General features: G+C 46.2%; 1 protein-coding gene across 1 annotated transcript in view; it reads right to left on the reverse strand.

The window, feature by feature from the left end:
* The window catches only part of slc5a1 (solute carrier family 5 member 1), a 186800-nt gene extending 165404 nt beyond the window's left edge, over nucleotides 1-21396 (reverse strand). The window contains exons 1-2 of the mRNA XM_063069286.1: nucleotides 21354-21396; nucleotides 9789-10090 (exon numbers count right to left, since the gene is read on the reverse strand). Coding sequence (XP_062925356.1) covers nucleotides 9789-10090; nucleotides 21354-21396 — 345 coding nt within the window. The remainder of the gene's footprint in view (nucleotides 1-9788; nucleotides 10091-21353) is intronic.
* Between the last annotated feature and the right edge of the window lie 1231 nt (nucleotides 21397-22627).

Here is a 22627-nt window from a genome sequence, read left to right on the forward strand (position 1 = left end):
CCTGATTCTGATTCTGATTCTGATTCATGTGAATCTACATTGGGATAGAAAGGGCCCTCAGCTTTATATTCCTGAGTGCTAACATATCTGATGACTTGTCCTGGGGTTTGCAATTCTAAGGCAGGTACACCACCATCTTTACATTCTTAGAAAGTTAAGAAGGTTCAGCTTGTTATCAAACATGCTAACAAACTTCTACAGTTGAAAGCCAGGGTCTGGGTTTCAAATGTGTAGGTTCATACGGTAAGAAGCTGTAGAAAGTAGTGTAGTCTGCACAATACATCACAAACACAACCTTCTGCACTATTGATAGTAACTATAGGAGGTGCTGCCTCAAGAAGGCAATTTCTATCACCAAAGATCCCCACCACGCAGGCCATGCCATCTTCTCACAGTTCCTATTTGGCAGCAGGTATAGAAACCTGAAGTCCCATGCCACCAGGTTCAAGAACGGTTACTTCGCGATCAACCATTCAGTTTGTGAACCAACTTGCAAAATTACTGACCACTTCAATCACTTTACACTAAAATAGACATTGCAATTTTGGTTCTGATTGTGTCCCCTCTTATGAAAATGATGTCTAGTTTACATTTGTCTTGTGAATGCTGCTTATCTGATGCTACGTGCTTGTGAGGCTACCGCCAGGAAGCTATTCACTGCTCACCTGTGTCTGCATCTACCTGTGCATATGACAATCAACTTGACTGGCTTTGGATTTAGCCATTCTTATTGCAATGTAACCTCACACTGCATCTGCACTTTGCAACGCAACTTGCCCCTTCTTGCCTTAAAAGGCTCAGCTGTCCCAGAATGTCAGAAGAATTACTGATTACAAAGCTTTTAATGGGCTATACAACATATACAAGTGTACAAAACATACGAACAAAGAGTGGGATTGGAATCAGAGTCAGAGCCAGTCTTAATATCACTGTGAAATCTGTTGTTTTGTGGCATCAGTACAATGTAATATATAAAAACTATGAATTACAATTCTAAAGAAAAGACATAATATATAATATATGCATATATAATTTATAGTTATATTTATAAAATTAAATAAGTAGTGCAAAAAGAGAGCCAAAAATAGTGAGGTGTTCAGAAACCCGATAACAGGGAAAGAAACTGTTCCTTTAATATTGAGTGTGTGTCTTCGGTCTCGTGTACCTTCTCCCTGATGGTATCAATGATAAGGGGGTATGTCCTGAGTGATGAGGGCCCGTAATGATGCCGCCTTTTTGAAGCATCGTCTTTTAAAGGTGTCCTCGGTGCTGAGGAGGGTGGTGCTGATGATGGAGCTGGCTGAGTTTGCAACATTCTGAGGCTGTTTTTCAATCCCGTGCTGTGGTATAGAGACCAGACTATGATACAACCCGTTATAATGCACTCCGCAGTACATCTGTAGAAATTTGCTAGTGTGCTTGGTGTCATATCAAAACTGCTCAAACTCACAATGAAATATAGCCACTGTCATGCCTTTTTTGTAATTGCATCAATATGTTTGGCCCAGGATAGATCTTCAGAGATGTTGACACCTAGGAACTTGAAGCTGCAACCCTTTAAACCATTGCTTGTTCCTTTGTCTACCACAGGGAACCACTAACTCAGAAGCTCTGTTCTGTTTGTGTTGCTCTTAGAGATTGTTGAAAGGCCTCCTAGCATGAGTTCCAGTTTGTAAGCAGTTGTCCAAAACAGTTACCAGGGCAATGAGAGTCCAAACACTCACAACCTGGTTACTGGTAACAGGTTATCTGACTGGGGGGGTCAGTATGGGAACTGTACTCCCATTGGTCTAACACATCTCTCCAATTAGAAAGCCTGAGGTAAAACAGAGGAAGCATCAGCCAATCAGTAGTGGGCTTAAAGACTCTCTCCTGCAGGGGGGCAGTGAGGATAAACAACAAGAACTTGTGCTTGCCAGAAAGCAAAATACTGCAGATGGCAGATAACTGAGATAAAAATAAACAGGAAATGCTAGGATTCCTCAGCAGGCCAGGAAGCACTCCCTGGGAAATTTGGGGTTTTATGATATTGCTCTTTTAACACAGTAACTTTCACACCGTGCTTCACTGGGACATTCAGACAGCACTTGACAGTGGGAGGCAGGTGTTGGGTAATGGTGAGTTTTAGGGAGGGTGTCCAGTGCCAAAGGCCCTGGGAACAGAAGACATGTCCACCAATGGTACGGATCTGATCAGGGAGGTTCAGGACACTGGAGAGGGTTGAGAGGCTGCAATTCCAGAAGGTGGAAGGATTGTAGCTTCCGATTAGGATAAGGATTGTAGAGGGCTATGGGTAAGCCTAGGTAGTTGTAAGGTAAGGACATGTTCAGCACAGCTTTGTAGGCCGAAGGGCCTGTATTGTGCTGTAGGTTTTCTATGTTTCTTTGTTTCTACCATAGAACAGAGAACATACAACATAGAACATTACAGGACATTACAGGTACTTCAGCCCATGATGTTTTGTCAACTTTTAACCTACTATAAGATCAATCTAACCCTTCCGTCCTACATAGCCCTCTGTTTTTCTATCATCCATGTGACTTTCTAAGAGCTTCTTAAATTCCCCTAATGTATCTATAACATAAGACCATAAGAAATAGGAGCAGGAGTAGGCCATCTGGCCTGTCAAGCCTGCTCCACCATTTAATAAGATCATGGCTGATCTGTCCATGACTGATCTGCACCTACCTGTCTTTTCCTCATAACCCTTAATTCTCCTACTATGCAAAAATCTGTCCAACTTTGTCTTAAGTATACTTACTGATGTAGCCTCCACTGCTTCACTGGGCAGAAAATTCCACAGATTCATCACTCTCTGAGAAAAGCAGTTCCTCATCATCTCCATCCTAAATCTACTCCCCCGAATCTTGAGGCTATTTCCCTGCCTCTATCACCACCTACGACCACCAGCTCATATCATGCAAGTGGTACCTGCCTCTATGACCACCCTGGCAGGATGTTCCATACATCCTCCACTCTCTGTGTATAAAACTTTACCTCTGACATCCCACCTATACTTTCCTACAATCACTTTAAAATTATGCCCCCTCATTTTACTGATTTCCACCCTGGAATAGAAGTCTCTGGCTATCCATTTGATTTATGTCTCTTTCCATCTTGTACACCACTCTCAAGTCACCTCTCATCCTCCTTCCTCTCCAAGCAACCACCTCCTGGTCTGTGGTGGTGGTGTCTACAGGAGATGCTGCCTCAAGAGGCAACATCCATATCAATGATCCCTACCATCCAGGCCATGTCATCAACTTGCAGGAGGCGTCACAGAAGCCTTTAGTTCCAAACCACCAGTTCACGAACAGCAATTTCCCTTCAACCACTTGGTTCATGAACTAACTGGCACCACCTCAGTATTTCAACACTCTGACCACTTTGCACATTGTTCTAATTGTATAATGCATATTTGCACTTGTGAATGCCTTGTGCCTGTGATTCTGTGGCAAGTATGGTTTTTCATGGTTCCTGTGCACTCGCGTTCTTACATATGATAATAAACTCGACTTTGATATTGACTTTTCCTGCCTGGGAGCCAGCATGGACCTGATGGGTGAATGGACCCTAGTCATAGTCACATAGTGTTGTACAGGCCCTTCATCCCAACTTGTTGATGCCGACTGAGATATCTGTCCAAGCTCGTCCCACCCGCCTGCATTTGGCCCACCTCCCTCATGATGCATACCATGGTAACGTAGAGGTTAGTGCAGTGCTGTGACGACTTGGGGAGTTCAACCAGGTGTCCTCTGTAAAGTGTCTACACATCTTCCCCATGGAATATGAGGGTTTCCTCCGGGTGCTCTGGTTTCCTCCCATGGTCCAAAGACTCAGTGGTTGGTAGGTTAATTGGTCATTGTAAATTGTCCTGTGATTAGGCTGGGGTTAAATAGGGGTTAAATGGGGTTGTCAGGGGTTGCTGGGTGGTGCAGCTCGAAGGGTTGGAAAAGCCTATTCTGAGCTGTATCTCTAAATTAAAATAAATCAGTCGCTGTCCGTGTACCGGTAAATATTTTTAAACATTTCAGTTGTAATTATCTTCAGCTCTGGCAGCGGGTTTCACTTGTACACCACTCCCTGCATGAAAGACTTTCCCCTCAGGTCCCTTTTAAATCTACGACCATCCACCCTCATCATTTTATATCCCTCTCAAAGGTCATCTAGTAAGCTAGCTCTTCCTTCAGTTAGTCCTGACGAAGGGTCTCGGCCCAAAGCGTCGACTGTACCTCTTCCTAGAGATGCTGCCTGGCCTGCTGCATTCACCAGCAACTTTAATGTGTGTTGCTTGAATTTCCAGCATCTGCAGAATTCCTCGTGTTTACGGAGATCAGTTTTTCATGGATTAGGGAGTGTTGGCCATTGAAAGTGAGGAATCAGAGGGTGGCACCTACATGTGGGGTGGGTATTGGTAGTGGCAGCAGTGAGGATAATGGTGAGTGTTGGGGAATGGGATGCCTTGTGGGAGCTCGGACCTGTTCACAGCCTGCTCCCCTGGGGTGGACTGAGGGAGTCAGCAACCAGTGCCCTGGGGCAGTCTAAGTCCTGTCCTCCTGGTCTTGACCAGCTATCACAATGAGTGTTAAAGAACATGTCCTTTACTCCACATTCCTCCACAGTGTCTCTCTCCCACTCTCAATCTTTCTCTCTCTGCTCTCTCTCTCTTCTCTACCTGTACTCTCTCCCATTGGCCCTGACCCTCTGAGGGACTGACACACCTTTACACACCCCTAGCAACACCCCAGCAGGCCAGGCCCTGAACACCAAGCTCCCTTCCACTTCCTTGTATCTCAGAATCACGCAGGTTGGCCAGTGGGCCCATTAAATCAATGCTAACCCACAGATTAAACCCACCAATCTCATTTCCACAGAACTATTCTCTCTCCCCTGTACCATTTCTCCCACTGGCCACCTACACCAGGGGAAATACAGCAGTGGAGGGAAATATAAATAAAACATAGAACTGACCCAGGCTTTTGCATTGGACTTTTGCATAAAAACATCATTGAAATGTTAGATTAGGCCTGAAGACACCAGAGTATGTAAATGTTGCTGCTGAATCAAGCCAAAGCCATTTTTGAATTTGAGTTTTCATAATTTCTTTCACCACAGGAAGACGGTCAGCCTATTGAGTTTGTACCAGCTCCCAGGACAATCTCCTCCATCCCTTTCCCTCCTTTATATCTCTGTAATTATTCTCTCTCAAAGGGACATTAACTCCAACCACCCCCCCCCAATTCTCGCACTCCCTCACACATTAGGGGCAAGTTACAGTAGCTAATTAATCTACCAACCGCACATAACTGGGATGTGGGAGGAAACCAGAGCACCTGGGAAAAACATGCAAACTCCACATAGACAGCCCCCGAGTTCAGCATTGAACCCAGGCCACTATAGCTATGAGGCAGAAACTTGACGTGTGCAACAGTGTGGCACCCACACCTATCCAGCTCCCAATTTTCCCTTTAAGTTGTACCTCAAATTCTACAATTCTGTTATCTCATGTGGCTTGCTAGTAAAACTTTCTTTGATAAGGTTACTCTGAGGCCGTCTGTTGTTTATACTTGAATGAATAATTCAATAAACATGTTATCTAAGTTTATACTATCTAAGAACATACTATAAGGTTATTTGGCTTGTTAACCTAGTTCTGTCTAAGAGAATGACCCAAAGAGCAGGATGAATTATTGTGCAGATTTGTAATCAGAGACGTGACTCAAGAATATCCTGAAAACACTTGTTAATGAAAACCCTGAAGGCAGTCCCTGTCATACAAGAGGAATGACAGGAAAGATCCATCTTTACACCTCAGTAGAACTGCACTTGGCTCTGATACATTTCAAGACTAGCAAGGAATATCACATAAACATTTTGATTTCAGCCAGCAACTGGATTTATAAGGCATTAGTCAGACAACATTTGGAGTATTGTGAACAGTTTTGGACCTTTAACTAAGAAATGACGTGGGGACTTTCGGTAGAGCTCATGGAGTGAAGTCGTGTTCTTGACTTGCTCCATTACCTCTGAGTTTTTCTTCTTATGATCAGCTATATTTTAATTAACCATTAAGGCATCGACTTTTACAATATTTTGAAATAAATTGGGCTCTTTGATAATCGGATGCTTTTAAGGTCTGCTATGTCTAAGAATGGGAAAAACGGGAAGGATGGCAAACCTCCGGTTAGACCGAAAGGTACCGATTTTCCTCCGACTGAACCACCGGTGACTTTGAAAGCTATATCGGATCTAATTCAAAGGGAAATTTCAACCTCTATTACGGAGCTGATTCGTGTGGAAATTTCAATTAATTTCCAGAAAATTGCCGATTCAATCGATAAGATACAAACATCTATTACGGAACATCAGTCGGCTATATCTGATCTTCAAAAATCCACGCAACAAAATGAACTCAAGATGGAGAAAATCGAAGAAACAATTAATGTAATGTAGAAGAAACTTGACTTTCTGGCCTTTAAGAACTCTGACTTAGAATCCAGAATGCGACGGCAGAATCTTCGAATGATTGGGATGCGTGAAGCTGTTGAATCTGATAACCCTATGAAGTATTTTTCTCAACTTTTAAAAGATGCATTTCCTACTGTATTTCCTGACCAACCACCGTTACTGGATCGTGTTCATAGAGTTCCATCATACTCGTCTAAGTCAGATAAACCTCGACATGTCATCTTACGTTTTCATTACTTTCAAGACAAGGAGAAACTGTTTCGTTACGTTCGATCTAAAGGTTACATTGATTTTTTGGATTTTAAGCTCCGATTTGTGGAGGATTTCAGCAAACCAATTCGGGATCAGCGGGTTCATTACAGATCTGTGATGTCGGAATTCTACAAGATGGATTTAAAACCAGCGCTGCTTTACCCAGCACGTCTAAGGATTCGTACGTTGGATGGAGCCCTCCGTTTTTTTGAATCTCCATCGGATGCCCAGAGTTATCTGGATCAATTTTCACCTTCAACATCTTAATCGTAATTTTTAACTATCTCCGTTTGATCGGAGGTTGTGAATTTGTCGGCCTTAATTTTTTTTTGCCTTATATGGGCAGAAAAGTTTATTTTTGATTAATTAATATGGTTGCTAAACTTTCTTTCTATCTGCGTCATTCCTTTCTTTTTCCCAGGGGATTCTGGGTGGTTATTCCCTCAGCATCATTCTACGTATTTCCTTTGAGGCCTTAAATTTTGTAGTTTTTAAATCTACTTTTTTTTGTAGCTTTTCATAACTAGTTTATGTTAATAATTTCATTTCTTTTTTTGTTTATTCATAGGTTCTGGGGTTTGTTGTGGTTTTTTTTTATATTTTCTGGCTTTTTCTCTGTTATATTAAGTGTTTGTTTTAATTGATTTACTTTTTTTGTTCTTTTACTGTTTTATAACTAGCTGATCTTTTTTATATTTACACTTTTTTTTAGGGAGTGTCTATCGGAAGTCATGGGGGTAGTTTTAGTGCTTGCTTCTTTCTGGCTGGTCTGTGTTAGATTTAGCCTTGACGTCATGGGGTGGGGGGTGGTGGGAGGGGCTTCACGTTTTAGTTTTTTTCTTCTAGGGCTATGTATACTATTGAAGTATTGGTTGCGTTCTCCTTCCCGGTATCTCTTATTTGTTCTGTTCCCTTTCCGGGTTCGTGGGTCGAGCCTATCGTCAATCCTCCTTGTTGCGGGTTGACTTTAGGGTTTATTAATTTTGTCTCCTGGAATACTAATGGTCTTAACCATCCTATTAAAAGGAAAAAAGTTTTTAAAGTGTTCCGGAGACTTAAAGCACAAATTTTATTTTTACAAGAGACCCATGTGCGGAGGGGGGACAGATCACGTTTTTTTAAATTCTGGAAGGAACAACAGTTTCATTCGAACTCTAACGCTAAGATTCGAGGCGTCTCTATTTTTATAGACTCTTCAGTTACTTTTATACAACATGATATTATCTCTGATCCGAATGGTAGATTTCTACTGGTTAGTGGTCTACTATTTAATAAAAAGGTAGTTTTGGTTAATGTTTATGCTCCCAATATGGACTGTCCGGAATTTTATAAATCATTGTTCAATCAGTTCCCGAATTTGAATGAGTTTTCATTGATCTGGGGCGGAGATCTTAATACCTGTTTATCTCCAGCTTTGGACCGCTCGGCTCCTCTACGGACCTTACCTAATAAATCTGCAACTTTGATTAATTCATTCCTCTCTGATTCTGGGTCAACGGACATTTGGCGTTTTTTGCATCCTCAGGAAAAAGATTTTTCTTTTTTTTCACATGTTTATCATTCCTATTCAAGAATTGATTATTTCTTTATTGACTCTCGTCTTATTTCTTCAGTGATTAAATGTGATTATGACTCTATACCACAGGCCTGTGATTCCCATCGGAGAAATGCAAACCCTCTTAGCCCTCTCGGGCATTTTGGACAACTCTCTATCTCTTTTCCTTCCCATCACAAAATCTCTCTTACGCACTTATCTAGTCCTGACAACCCCCACACCCCCTACACAGATTCTGTTTGAGATGCTCAGCTTCTCCAATAGATTACGTATGTGTGCTCCAGATTCCAGCTTCTTCAGTCTCCTCTAGTTCTCGTTCAGCTCCCCGTGTGGATTGTACCATCACCTGTCTGTCTGGAGGGTCATTTCACTCCTAACACCCTCTACCTAAAAATTCCATTTTATCCCATCTTCACAAACACAAAATATTCTGCTGACGCTCAAAATCCAGAGTTACACGCACAGAGGACTCAGCGGGTCAGGCAGTATCTATGGAAGGGAATGCAGAGTCAATATTTCAGACTGAGACCCTTCATCAGGACTGAAGAGAAAAGGGAAGAAGCCAGAATACGAAGGTGGGTGGGTAGAGCAGTGAGGATGAAGTGAGAAGCTGGGGGGGTGGGGGGTTGATAGGTGGAACCTTGTAACCCCTCTCAGCCAGGCAAACTATGGAGAAGATTCATAGATTCATCCAACAGGCCATCAGCAATCTGCAGTTAGATACGGGTTGAGATAAATGCTGGGGCAGAGAGAGCTAAAGGCTATCTGAAGCCGTGAGACCAGCAGGAGATGGAGAGTTTGGGGAGTTTGCAGTGAGTCAGATTTGGATTTCTACTGCTTTTATACAGAGACCTGATGAAGGGTCTTGGCCCGAAACATCGACTGTTTACTCCCATCCACAGTCGCTGCCTGATCTGCTGAGCCCCCACAGAACATTATATGTATTGCTCTAGATTTCCAGCATCTGCAGGATCTCTTGTGTCTACTGATGTCTACTGATTTTATGTATTACTATTTCTCTCTCTCTCTCTCTCTCTCTCTCTCTCTCTTCCCCTCTTTCTCTACCTCCCCTTTCTGCGCTTATTTCACTTTGACCACAAATTCCCCTTCTCCTGCTTTTCACTTCTGCCTTTTACTTCCCTGCCTTGAAATCAGGAGGTGCGCTGCTGGGGGCAGAGGCGGAGAGAGAGGGGCCCTCCCTTACCACGGAAGGGTACTCCTAGACCAGCCAGCTGTAGCTGGGGACGACCTTCAGGAAGTTGTCTGCATAAGTTTTAAGAGTTTAAAAACCAGTGGGGAAAACGAAGTGTCAACAACTTAGGCAGCGGTGATGTTTGGGAGATATCAAATAACAGCAGAATCAATAGATTTTGAATGTACGGTGTACTCAAATGATCACTGGTGTAAAATCACTCAATTAACTTAATCAAAGTGAATAGTTTTACAGACATTATAAAACGATACGTCAGAGGTCTTTGGTGAACCGTGCGGCGGGGATTTGGCCCAGACTCACCCAAATTCCTACAGCCAGGACCACGAGGAAGTAGATGACAATGACAGAGATGTCGGCCGGGTTGTTAACGGCCACCGAGTTTCCTGATCCGGTGTCACTGTTTACTGGCGGGGTGGTGTTCTCCATCGTCGCTTCGCTGCACAGGTGCCGACTATCAAACCAATACTTGGAGAGAAGCAGAGGTTTCCAAACATTGCACAAGAGTCTCTTTATATCTCGGCAGGTGTGGTTTCTTTTTATTTTCCTCTCCGATTTACAGTTAATAATAAAACCAGGAAATACAGCCAGGTTTGTGCAATAAACTCAGCGTGGGGTGACTGGAGAACGACAGGGGTTCGAGGCACCAATACACTTGCCCTGCGTCACCCAATAGACATGGGGAGATACCGCTATGTCAGCGGACCCACTCCAGTCCCAAACTTCACCCACGCTGACACAGCCGGACGAGTGGAAAGACAGTTGGAGGGAAGGGGTCAACACAGCTGGAAGGGTGGGGGGAAGGACAGATGAGGGGTGGGCAAAAGACAGTTGGGTGGGAAAGCACAGGTCAGGGCAGGGGGAAGGACAGGTAAAAGAGTGGGGGAAAGACGCTGGGAGCTGGGGGAAGGACAGGTGGAGGGTTGGAGAAATGACAGGTCGGTGGAAGGACAGGTGAGGGTGGAGGAAGGGCAGGTGAGGGGTGGAGAAGGACAGGTTGGTGGGGAAAGGTCAGGGGGTGGGGAAAGGGCAGGTGGAGGGGGAAGGACAGGTGGTGGGTGGGGGAAAGGACAGGTGGGTGGGGGAAGGGCAGGTTAAAGGTCAGGTGAGAAGTGAGGGAAGAACAGGTGGAGTGGTGGGGAAAGACAGGTTAGGGGTTGGGGAAGGACGTGAGGGGTGAGGTAAGAACAGGTGGAGTGGTGGGGAATGGACAGATGAGGGGTGGGGAAGTAGAGGTGAGCGGTGGAGGGGTGGGGCAAGGACAGACAATGGGCAGGGAAAGGACAGGTGCTGGAGGAAGGGGAGGTCTGGGGTGGGGGAAGGATAGGTGGAGCAGTGGGGGGACGGACAGCTGGGTGGGGGAAGGACAGGTGGAAGAGTGGGGGGACAGGTGAGGAGTAAGGGACGGAAAGGTGGAGTGGTGGTGAAAGACGGGAGGGTGGATGAAACACAGGTGAGTGGTGGGGGAAGCGCAAGTGGAAGTATGGAGGTGTAAGGGGTTTCTTTTTTTTATGTCACTGCGTAGTCTAATTAAAATGGCTTCTTTGTTATGTTATAATTGAAAAGGCTTCTTTGGTATGTTAACTGCTGAGAAAGTCCTCCCGCTAGCAGTTTGTTTGGATCACGTTACTGATAAGAAGATGTTACGAACCAATTAGTATAGTTGTTATGCTTTTGGTGTGTCTGTAAGATATTGTATGCGCGGGGTTTTGGGGCAGAAGACGGAAGAGAGAAAGAGACAGAGGATGGACCAGGTGCTGTGAGTCCGCTAACGGGCTCGGACGCCGAGCGGGGCATTCGGCGAGGAGAGGAGATAGAGACGAACTCATGTGGAGTGTCTGGTCGACCACTGTTGTTGGTCCCAGGCGGCCGGTCGAGGTGGTCCGAGGGGTCGCAGGGTGAAGAAGGAGGGTCCTGAGCTCCAACTGTTTGTGCACGAAGAGATTGAACTTTGATAAGTGTGGTGCTTTTTATTTTCCTTTTATATTTTATTCTCTATTAATTATATAGTTCCAGTAATATGTATAAACTGTAAATTATTTAATCGTATCTGGTGTATTGTCTGTTATTTGGGCGGGGTGGGGTACATCACACAGCATCCACACAAACTAATTACCCAGTTTGGTGGGGCCGAGGGCTGCTTTCCTAGATGACAGCGAGCCAAGCTACCCTGAGGCTGGCCAGAGGAATGACAAGTGGAGGGATGGGGAAGGACAAGTGGGCAAGGGAAGGAGAGGTGGGGGTGGGGGAGGACAAGTGAGGGGCCAGGGAAGGATAGGTGGGTGGGGGAAGGACAGATGGAGGGGTAGGATTAAGGAGTGGTGAGGGTAGGGTAAGAACAGGTGGCGGGGTGGGGGAAGGACAGGTGGGTGGGGGAAGGAGAGGTAGGGGTGGGGGAAGGACAGGTGGGGGTGTGAGGAAGGACTGGTGGGTGGGGGAAGGACAGATGGGTGGGCAAGGACAGACGGAAGGGTGGGGAAGTACAGGCAAGTAGTGGGGAAAGGACAGGTGAGAGGTGAGCGAAGGACAGGTGGAGTAGTGGGGGAAAGACACAGATGGAGGGGTGGGGGGAAGGGCAGGTGAGGACTCGGGAAGGACAGATGGGTGGGGGAAGGACAGCTGAATGGTGGGGCAAGGACAGATGAACTGGTGGGGGAACGACAGGTGGGTAGGAGAAGGAGGTGAGGGGTGGGGGAAGGAGAGATGTAGGGTGAATGAATGATAGGTGTAGGGTTGGAAGTAGGACAGATAGGGGAAAGGACAACATGGTGGGGGATGGACAGGTGGGGTTGGGGGAAGGATAGGCAGAGGGGTGGGAGAGGGCAGGTGGATGGGGGAAGAACAGGTGAGGGGTTTGGGAATGACAGGTGGAGGTGAGGTGAAAGATGGAGGGGTGGGGGAAAGGTGAAGAGTGGAGGAAGGACAGGTGAGGGATGGGGAAGGACAGCTGAGGGATGGAGAGGACAGCAGGGTGGGGGAGGAACAGGTGAGGGGTTTGAGAATGACAGGTGGAAGTGAGGAGAAGGCTAGGTGGAGGAGTGGGGGTGAAAGCTGAAGGGCGGAGGAAGGACAGGTAGAAGTGTAGGGGGAGGACAGGTGGGTGGGAGAAGGACAAATGGAGAGGTGGGGGAGGACCAGTGGAAGGGTGGGGCAATAACAGGTTGAGGGGTGGGTGATGCACAGGAGAAGGGTGGGGGTATCACAGGTGGAACAATGGGGGAAGGACAGGTGGGTGGAGGAAGGACAGGTGGAAACATAGAAACATAGAAAACCTGCAGCACAATACAGGCCCTTCAGCCCACGATGTCGTGCCGAACATGCCCTTACCTTAGAAATTACCTAGGGTTACCCATAGCCCTGTATTTTTCTAATCTCCATGTACCTATCCAGAAGTCTCTCAGAAGACCCTATCATATCCGCCACCACCACTGTCACTGGCAGCCCATTCCATGCACTCACCAACCTCTGTGTAAAAAACTTGCCCCTGACATTTCCTCTATACCTACTTCCAAGCACCTTAAAACTGTGCCCTCTCGTGTTAGCCATTTCAGCCCTGGGAAAAAGCCTCTGACTATCCACATGATCAATGCCTCTCATTATCTTATATACCTCTATCAGGTCACCTCTCATTCTCTGTTGTTCTAAGGAGAAAAGACCAGGTTCACTCATCCTATAGGGCATGCTCCCCAATCCAGGCAACAACCTTGTAAATCTCCTCTGCACCCTTTCTATGGTTTCCACATCCTTCCTGTAGTGAGGTGACCAGAACTGAGCACAGTACTCCACGTGGGGTCTGACCAGGGTCCAACAAAGCTATAACATTACCTCTTGGCTCTTATACTTATTCCCATGGCTGATGAAGGCCAATGCACCGTATGCTTTCTTAACCACACTGTCAACCTGTGCAGCAACTTTGAGTGTCCTATGGACTCGGACCCTGAGATCGCTCTGATCCTCCACACTGCCAAGAGTCTTACCATTAATACTATATTCTACCATCCTATTTTATCTACCAAATTGAACTGCCTCACACTTACCTTCTCAGCCCAGTTTTGCATTCTATTGATGTCCCACTGTAACCTCTGACAGCCCTCCAAACTATCCACAACACCCCCAACTTTTGTGTCAGCAGCAAATTTACTAATCCATCTCTCCACTTCCTCATCCAGGTCATTTATAAAAATCACAAAGAGTAGGTGTCCCAGAACAGATACCTGAGGCACACCAGTGGTCACCAACCTCCATGCAGAATATAACCCATCTACAACCACTCTTTGCTTTCTGTGGGCAAGCCAATTCTGGATCCACAAAGCAATGTTCCCTTGGATCCCATGCCTCCTTACTTTCTCAATAAGCCTTGCATGGGGTACTTTATCAAATGTCTTGCTGAAATCCATATACACTACATCTATCGTTCTACCTCCATCAATGTGTTTAGTCACATCATCAAAAAATCAGGCTTGTAAGGCATGATCTGCCTTTGACAAAGCCATGCTGACTCTTCCTAATCATATTATGCCTCTCCAGATGTACATAAATCCTGCCTCTCAGGATCTTCTCGATCCACTGAAGTAGACTCACTGGTCTATAATTTCCTGGTGATCTTCACTCCCTTCTTGAATAAGGGAACAACATCTGCAACCCTCCAATCCTCTGGAATCTTTCCCATCCTCATTGATGATGATCATTGCCGGAGGATCAGCAATCTCCACCCTTGCTTCCCACAGTAGCCTGGGGTATATCTCATCTGGTCCCAGAGACTTATCCAACTTGATGCTTTCCAAAAGCTCCTGCACATCCTCTTTCTTAATGTCTATATGCTGAAACTTTTCAATCCGCTGCAAGTTATCCCTACAACTGCCAAGATACCTTTTGTAGTGAATACTGAAGCCAAGTTTTCATTAAGTCTCTCTGCTATCTCCTCCGGTTCCATACACATTTTTCCACTGTCACATTTGATTGGTCCTATTCTGTGTTACGAGAATACACATAAAATTAAGATGTTTGCTGGCCTGGGCTAGCATCAGTGGCATCAGCAGTTGGTCTGCCACCTGCCCTCAGGGGAAGGAGAGATAAGGAACAATGGAGCAGCGTCTGGAGATGTGTAATGAAGGAATGTGGGAGAGAGAGCTGTCTGGAGCGGCTCCCCTCTTTGAAGCTTGAACTGTTTGAAGTGATGGACAGGCGATGCCCCAGCAGGGGGATAAAAAGGGACAGGTTCGCTAAGACAGGGACACACGCCACCCGAGGTAACGAGACCCTGGAAGCGGTGTGCCTCTCACGAGTGGATGAGAAGTACCAGACAACGACAAGGGTGGAAAGGTACGATCAGCGGGAACCCGGTGTGTGTCCGCCCTTGCCTGGGTGCCGGGTTCACTGCAGAGGATCGACCGCATCTGGAGGAGGGGTCACAGTCGGTGACCTCAGGTGACATCACCAAGGACCCGCCCAAAAGCTGTTTGTGAGCCATCTCGCTGGTCTGTGAGTGAAGCCGTTCTGAATGATCAGTTGTTCCTATTCTATGTCTCTCTTCCCCCACCTTGTCCATCGCCATGGCAACGATTACTGCGAACTGAACTACTAACTGGACTGAACTTTGAGTCATTTTGAAATTGGTCATTTACCCCTAGACAACGATAGAGCTTGATTGATGCTGTTATCTTAATTCTGTGCACATGTGTGGTTATCATTGTTGAATTGTTGCATTTATTATCCTTTCGATTACTGTGTTGCTTGTTTCTTTAATAAAACTTTCTTAGTTCTAGTACTCCAGACTCCAACTGAGTGATCCATTTCTGCTGGTTTGGCAACCCAGTTACGGGGTACGTAACATCTGTCACGTCTTATCCTCTTGCTCTTCACATACTTGTAGAATGCCTTAATCCTGTCTGCCAAGGACTTCTCATGGTCCCTTCTGGCTGTCCTAATTTCTTTCTTAAGCTCCTTCCTGTTAGCCTTATAATCTTCTAGATCTCTATCATTACCCAGTTTTCTGAGCCTTTTGTAAACTTTTCTTTTCTTCTTGACTAGATTTTCAACAGCCTTTGTACACCATGGTTCCTGTAGCCTACCATCCTTTCCCTGTCTTATTGGAATATATCTATGCAGAACGTCACGCAAATATCTCCTGAACATTTGCCACATTTCTGCCATACATTTGCCTGAGAACATCTGTTCCCAATTTATGCTTCCAAGTTCCTGCCTGATTTCCCCTTACTCCAATCAAAATTTTCCGGAACTTGTCTGTTCCTATCCCTCTCCAATGTATGGTAAAGGAGATAGAATTGTGATCACTATCTCAAAAATGCTCTCCCACTGAAAGCCATGACACCTGACCAGGTTCATTTCCCAATACCACATCTAGTACAGCCTCTTCTCTTGTAGGCTTAACTACATATTGTGTCAGGAAACCTTCCTGAACACACCTAACAAAGTCCACCCCATCTAAACCCCTTGCTCTAGGGAGATACCAATCAATATTTGGGAAATTAAAATCTCCTCCATGATGATCCTGTTATTATTACACCGTTCCTGAATCTGTCCCCATATCTGCTCCTCGATGTCCGTGTTACTATTGGGAGGGTGATAAAAACACCCAGTAGATTTATTGACCCCTTCTTGTTCCTAACCTCCACCCACAGAGACTCAGTAGACAATCCCTCCATGACTTTCTCCTTTTCTGCAGCCGTGACACTATCTCTAATCAACAGTGCCACGCCCCCACCTCTTTTGCCTCCCTCCTTGACTTTTCTGAAACATCTAAAGCCTGGCACTCTAAGTAACCATTCCTGCCCTTGAGCCATCCAAGTCTCTGTAATGACCACAACATCGTAGCTCCAAGTACTGATCCATGCTCTGAGCTCATCTACTTTGATCGTGATGTTTCTTGCATTAAAATAGACACATCTCAAACCATCAGTCTGAGCATATCCCTTCTCTATCCCTTGCCAATTCTCCCTCTCACACTGCCTACAAGTTTTCTCCATTTGAGACTTCCCCTTCCTTTGTCTCTTCGGTTTGGTTCCCACCCCCCAGCAATTTTAAACTCTCCCCAATAGCCTTAGCAAACCTCTCTGCCAGAATATTGGTCCCCCTGGGATTCAAGTGCAACCTGTCCTTTATGTACAGGTCACAGCTGCCCCAGAAGAGGTCCCAATGATCCAGAAGTCTGTATCCCTACCCCCTGCTCCAATCCCTCAGCCACACATTTATCCTCCACCTCACTCTATTCAAATATTCACTGTCACATGGCACAGTCAGTAATCCCAAGATTACTACCTTTGTGGCCCTGCTTTTCAACTTCCTTATTAACTCCCTGTAGTCTGTTTTCAGGACCTCCTCCATTTTCCTAGCTATGTCATTGGTACCAATATGTACCACGACCTCTGGCTGTTCACCTAGGGAAAGGATAGCATGGTGGGGGATGGACAGTTAGGGGTTGGGGAAGGATAGTGGGAGAGATGGTGGAAGGACAAGTAGAGGGGTGGGGCAGGACATGTGGAAGGGTGGTGGTAGGGCAGATGGAGGGGCAGCAGAAGGGCAGATGAGGGGTTGGGAAAGGAGAGGTATTTGGAGGAAGGGCAGGGCAGGTGGAAGGGTGGGTGTGGGAAGGGCTGGTGGGTGGGAAGGACAGGTGGGTGGAGGAATGACAGGTGGAAGGATGGGGGTAGGACAGGTGGAGGGGTGGCGGAGAACAGGTAGGTAGAGGAAAGACAGGTGGAGGACAGGTGACGGTGGGGAAAGGGCAAGTGAGGGGTGATGGAATGATAGGTGGAGGGGTGGGTGAATAACAGGTGAGGAGTAGGGGAATGACAGATGGGTGGGGGAGGAACAGGTGAAGGGGAGTGGAAAGGACAGGTGGAGAGTTGGGGGAAGGACAGGTGGGTGGGGAATGGACAGGTGGATGGGTAGGGGAAGAACAGTTGAGGGGTGGATAAAGGACGGGTGATGGGTGGGAAGGAGAGGTGGGGGATGAGGGAAGGACAGGAGAAGGGGTGGGGTAAGGACAGGTGGGTGGTGGAAGGAGAGACGAGGGATGGGGAATGACAGGTGGAGAGGTGGGGGAAGGATAGGTAAAGGTAGGCGAAGCACAGGTGAGGGGTGGAGAAAGAACAGGTGGAGGGTGAAGGTAGGACAGAAGGAAGGGTGGCGGAAGACAGGTGGGTAGAGGAAAGACGTGGAGGATTGGGGAAGCACAGGTGAGGGTTGCCGGAAGGACAGGTGATGGGTGGGGAATGACAGGTGAGGGTGGGGAAAGGACAGGTACTTCATGCAGGAGGGGTGGTTGGTGGTGGTCTGTATATGGACAAGCTGCCAGAGGATGTGTTGAAGCAGATGGATTACTGACATTTAAGACATTTGGACAGGTACATGCATAGGAAAAGTTTAGAGGGCTGTGGACCAAATGTGGAAACATGCATTTAGCTGAGGTGGGACTCATAGACGGGTTGGGCTGAAGAGCCTGTATGCCAGATGACTCGATGACTCTAGCTCAGGCACAGACCTCTGACTAAATCCCAGGCCAGACACTGGCTGTTTCCAGTTTAGATTGGTTTGATTTCTGCCTAGCCCCTTTCAAGTGATGAGTGAAGTGGGACACTCTGCCTGTGGAGCAAAGCCTTGCCAAAGGCCATCAGAGTGGACCCCTTCAAGCTAGCTAGCACACATCACAGCGAACATCGAGCTGCTGAGTGTAGAGTTACAGTCAATCCTCTCCCACATCCTCTCCCCTCCCACACTCTTCCACGTCCTCCCCTCCCCATCAACGCCTCCCTCATCACCCTGCCCCTCAACCTCTCCACACTTCATCCTCTTGATTCTTCATCATCTCCACCCCTACCCTCTCGATCCCTCATCCTCTCCACCCCTACCCTCTTGATCTCTCATCCTCCCTCATCCTCTCCACCCCTACCCTCTTGATCTCTCATCCTCCCTCATCCTCTCCACCCCTACCCTCTCGATCCCTCATCCTCTTGATTCCTCATCCTCTCGATCCCTCATCCTCTTGATTCATCATCCTCTCGATCCCTCATCCTCTTGACCCCTCATCCTATCCACCCTTCAACCACCCCATCCCTCATTCTCTTGATCCCTCATCTTCTCGACCCTTCATCCTCTCCATTCCTCAACCACCCCATCCCTCATCCTCTTCGCCTTTCATCCTCTGTATCTCATATTGATCCCCAGCCATCATTCACCCTGCCACTCACTCTCCCCATCCCTCATTCTTACTGCCCTTCACATCCTCCTTGTCCCTTATCCACTCTGTCACTCATCCTCCTGTCCCCACATTCTCCCCACCCCACTCTGTTCACGCTGTGACCCCTGTTGTTGAGCCACACTCTCTCCATGTCCACCAACACCTGCAACTACTGTCGTTCTCCTCCATCACCCCCACCCTCCAGGATCTCTGCAGTCCCCCAGATCCGTGTCCTTCACATTTTGCCCTCCCCTCTCCTCACCACCGTCTCTGGATAACGAGTCTCCCAGCTCCACATTTTCCCCATAAACCTCCAACACATCTGCAGTAATTTCCCCTGTGCTTCAGTTCCTTATCCAAGGATTTTGTCATTGTTTCTGACGGGACAGTAAATTCATGGCGTGTTGCACAAATTCAAACTTTTGCTGATGTTCAGATTTCAGAGTTTGTATTTGAACTTTGCCCAGTTAATTGAAAGTTCTGTTCAGTAACAGATACAGGTGTGATTACACCTTAACCCTGATGGTATTTTTGTCTTTATTGATGCTGTTTACAAAATATCAGTAGGTACCGATTAATCATGATGCTACATCTAAAATTAAATGTCAAAGATCTTATGATATGGCCTGGGCTAATGAGAAGATTACTGTTTCCATCAAAATTGCTCCCAACCCCAGATCAATACCCAGCCCCAGTGACATCGTCCATTTGCATATGCACACCCTGATGCTTTCTGTTTCAATACATGATTGGTTAATCGCACCTGCTCACGGTACACGGTCCAGGTGCAACTCCCCTCCACTCAATGCATCCTCTGGCAAAATTCCTTCCTTTGGAATCAAGAAAGTTCACCAACAATGATTTACATTGTGAAGTTTGTTGCTTTGCAGCGGCACTGCTGTGCAAAGAATAAAAATCTATAAATAGAAGATAAATAAATTGTACAAAGGAAAAGAATAATGGGGTAGTGTTCATAGGTTAATGGACCATTTAGAAATCTGATGGCAGAGGGGAAGAAACTGTTCCTACATCACCAAGTATGTGTCTTCAGGCTCCTGTACCTCCTCTCTAATGGTAGGAATAAGAAGAGGGCATTTCCTGGCTGATGAGGGTTTTTAATGATGGATGCCAGCTTCTTGAGGCACGTCCTCTTGAAGATATCTTTAGTGGTGGGGAGGATTATGCCCATGCAGTTTCTATTTTAGAGACCACTTCCTTTACTATTTACACTGACTGTTGTCTGGGTAAATATGCAGTGTGTGTTGTACAGACAACTATTTGGCATCCTTCCAACCCATTGCATGACTCATTGCTGACTGGGTCAGTCTTAATATTCAAAGGGAAGGTGATGGCCCAATGGCATTTCGAGAAGTACTTCACAGGCACTTTGGGGTATACTTAGTGGAACCTCATGATGACACAAGATACAGACACCTCCTTGAGCAGTTACATCTTCCCTCCTGTAGTAGTTAGACCTGGTCACACTGCTATCGTCTCCCCACTATCCTCTCCCACACTTCACATGTATTGCCACCCGTCGTATCGAGTAAACTACCCACAAGAATGGAAATATCAGCAGGACTAAAGCGAAGGTGTTCTATGGCCATCTCTACCATTGACCACATTTGCAAGGATCTCTGTCCCAATAAAGCAGCAGGTATTATCAAGGATTCCACTATCCAGGCCATGCTCTCATCTCACAACTCCCATAAGGCTAGAGGTATGGAGTCCCAGGTCCCACACCACCAGGTTCAGGAACAGCTATTACCCTACAATCATTAGGTAACCCACATCACCAGGTTCACAAACTGTTATTACCCTACAACCATGAGGTCCCACACCACCAGGTTCAAGAATAGTGAATACAATCAAGAACAGGGATGACATAGGACCGGAGATGTGTTCTATTTTCTAAGGTTATATTCATTTTAAATCTTTGTTTAGTTTTTCATAAATTCTATTGTATTTTTCTATATTCTCGCAATGGCCACAGGAAAATGAACCTGAAAGTAATATCTGGTGACATAAATGTACTTTGATGTTGAATTTGACTCTTGGCCACTGCAGGCACTGAGTCTCAAGTCCACCAGCTGTAACGAAGCAGTGGTTACATCCTTCCCAAGCTGCCCACTCAATCTGTCAAACACCTATCCCCTCAGCCCACTCCCAATGGACACAGAATCTGAGGACCCATATTGGATTTATTCACCACTTAAGATCCACGGCAGTAGAGTAGAAACAAACCAGCTTTGATCATGGGGGACTATCACAAAAGAAAATACAACATAAAACACTACAGCACACGATGTTGTGCCGAATTTTTAACCTACTGTAAGATCACTCTAACCCTTCCATCGTACAAAGCCCTCCAGTTTTCTATCATCCATGTTCCTTAGTGTTTCCTCAGTGTCCCCAATATATCTGCCTCTACCATCACTCCACATTGTATACCACACCCTCTGTGTAAAAAACCACTCTGGGATAGTCTCTGGCTGTCCACTCAATCTATGCCTCTTATCATCTTGTACGCCTCTATCAAATTACATCTCAACCTCGTTCACTCCAGAGAGAAAAGCCTTAGCTCACTCAACCTATCCTCATAAGACATGCTCTCTAGTCCAGGCAGCATCCTGGTAAATCTCTGCACCCTCAAGCAGCAAGGTCTGTACCTGCTGGCTCTCTGGCTCTCACAGACCAAGAGACATGAGCCATAGCGAAATAAAATGAAGTGAGGCAGTTTATGTTTATGAAAAAATGTATAACTCATTTATTGTAATCCAAACACTGAACACGAAGTGTGGGAACAGAAGTTCAGATAATGTGTCATCACATCAGACATGCTTCTTAAAGTGAACCTCAAATTAATGTTGGTGGTTCTGAATTATGTACCTTTTCCCCAATTACCTTACCCAACAACTGCTATGCTACTGTGGTGCTCTTTGTTATTCTGATGCCCCGAGCTGTAACAGTGTAGCACTGACCATGACGGTACTCGGGTGCCCTTTGGTGGTTTCAAAGGTTTCAAAGGTTTTAGATTAGATTAGATTATGAGGACACTCCGTCCTCGTTTATTGTCATTTAGAAATGCATGCATTAAAAAATGATACAATGTTCCTCCAGAATGATATCACAAGAAAAACAGGACAAGCCAAGACTAAAACTGACAAAACCACATAATTATAACATATAGTTACAACAGTGCAAAGCAATACCATAATTTGATAAAGAGCAGAGTCCATGGGCAAGGTAAAAAAAAAAGAGCCTCAAAGTCCCGATCAATTCATCATCTAAAGCAAGCAGAAACTCTCACTGCCATGAACCTCCAAGTGCCGACAACCTGCCGATGCAGCAAGTTGGAAGCACTCGACCGCAGCTGACTCTGAATCCGTCCGAAAACTTCGAGCCTCCGACCAGCCCCTCTGTTACAGCCTCTCTGAGTACTTCGACCTCGCCCCGGCCGCTGAGCAACAAGCAAAGCTGAGGACGTGGGGCCTTCTCCTCTGGAGATTCTGGACCACAGCAGTGAAGCAGGCATTTCAGAAGTTTCACCAGATGTTCCTCCGTGCTCTCACATCCGTCTCCATCAGATCAGGATTGTGCATGGCACCCTACTTGACAAATAACAGACATCACCACCGGAGTGGCTGCTGCGAGCTGCATCGCGCCACCATCTTCTCTTCCCGCCTTCTCCCGACATTTAATGTCAGAGAAATGTATACAATATACATCCTGATAACACACACAAAAAATGCTGGTGAACGCAGCAGGCCAGGAAGAGGTACAGTTGATGTTTCGGGCCAGGACCCTTCGTCAGCAAAGCATCAGTAAAGACACAGACTTGCAGTACCCCAAAAACTACTTGTTCACTTGGTAATTCAACATACCACAGGCTCTCTCTCTCTCCCTAATAAGGGAAAAAGAGGTGTCCTCGTTTCACAGCGAG

The sequence above is a fragment of the Mobula hypostoma genome, chromosome 2 (assembly GCF_963921235.1).
Source record: "Mobula hypostoma chromosome 2, sMobHyp1.1, whole genome shotgun sequence".
NCBI classification, from domain to species: domain Eukaryota; kingdom Metazoa; phylum Chordata; class Chondrichthyes; order Myliobatiformes; family Myliobatidae; genus Mobula; species Mobula hypostoma.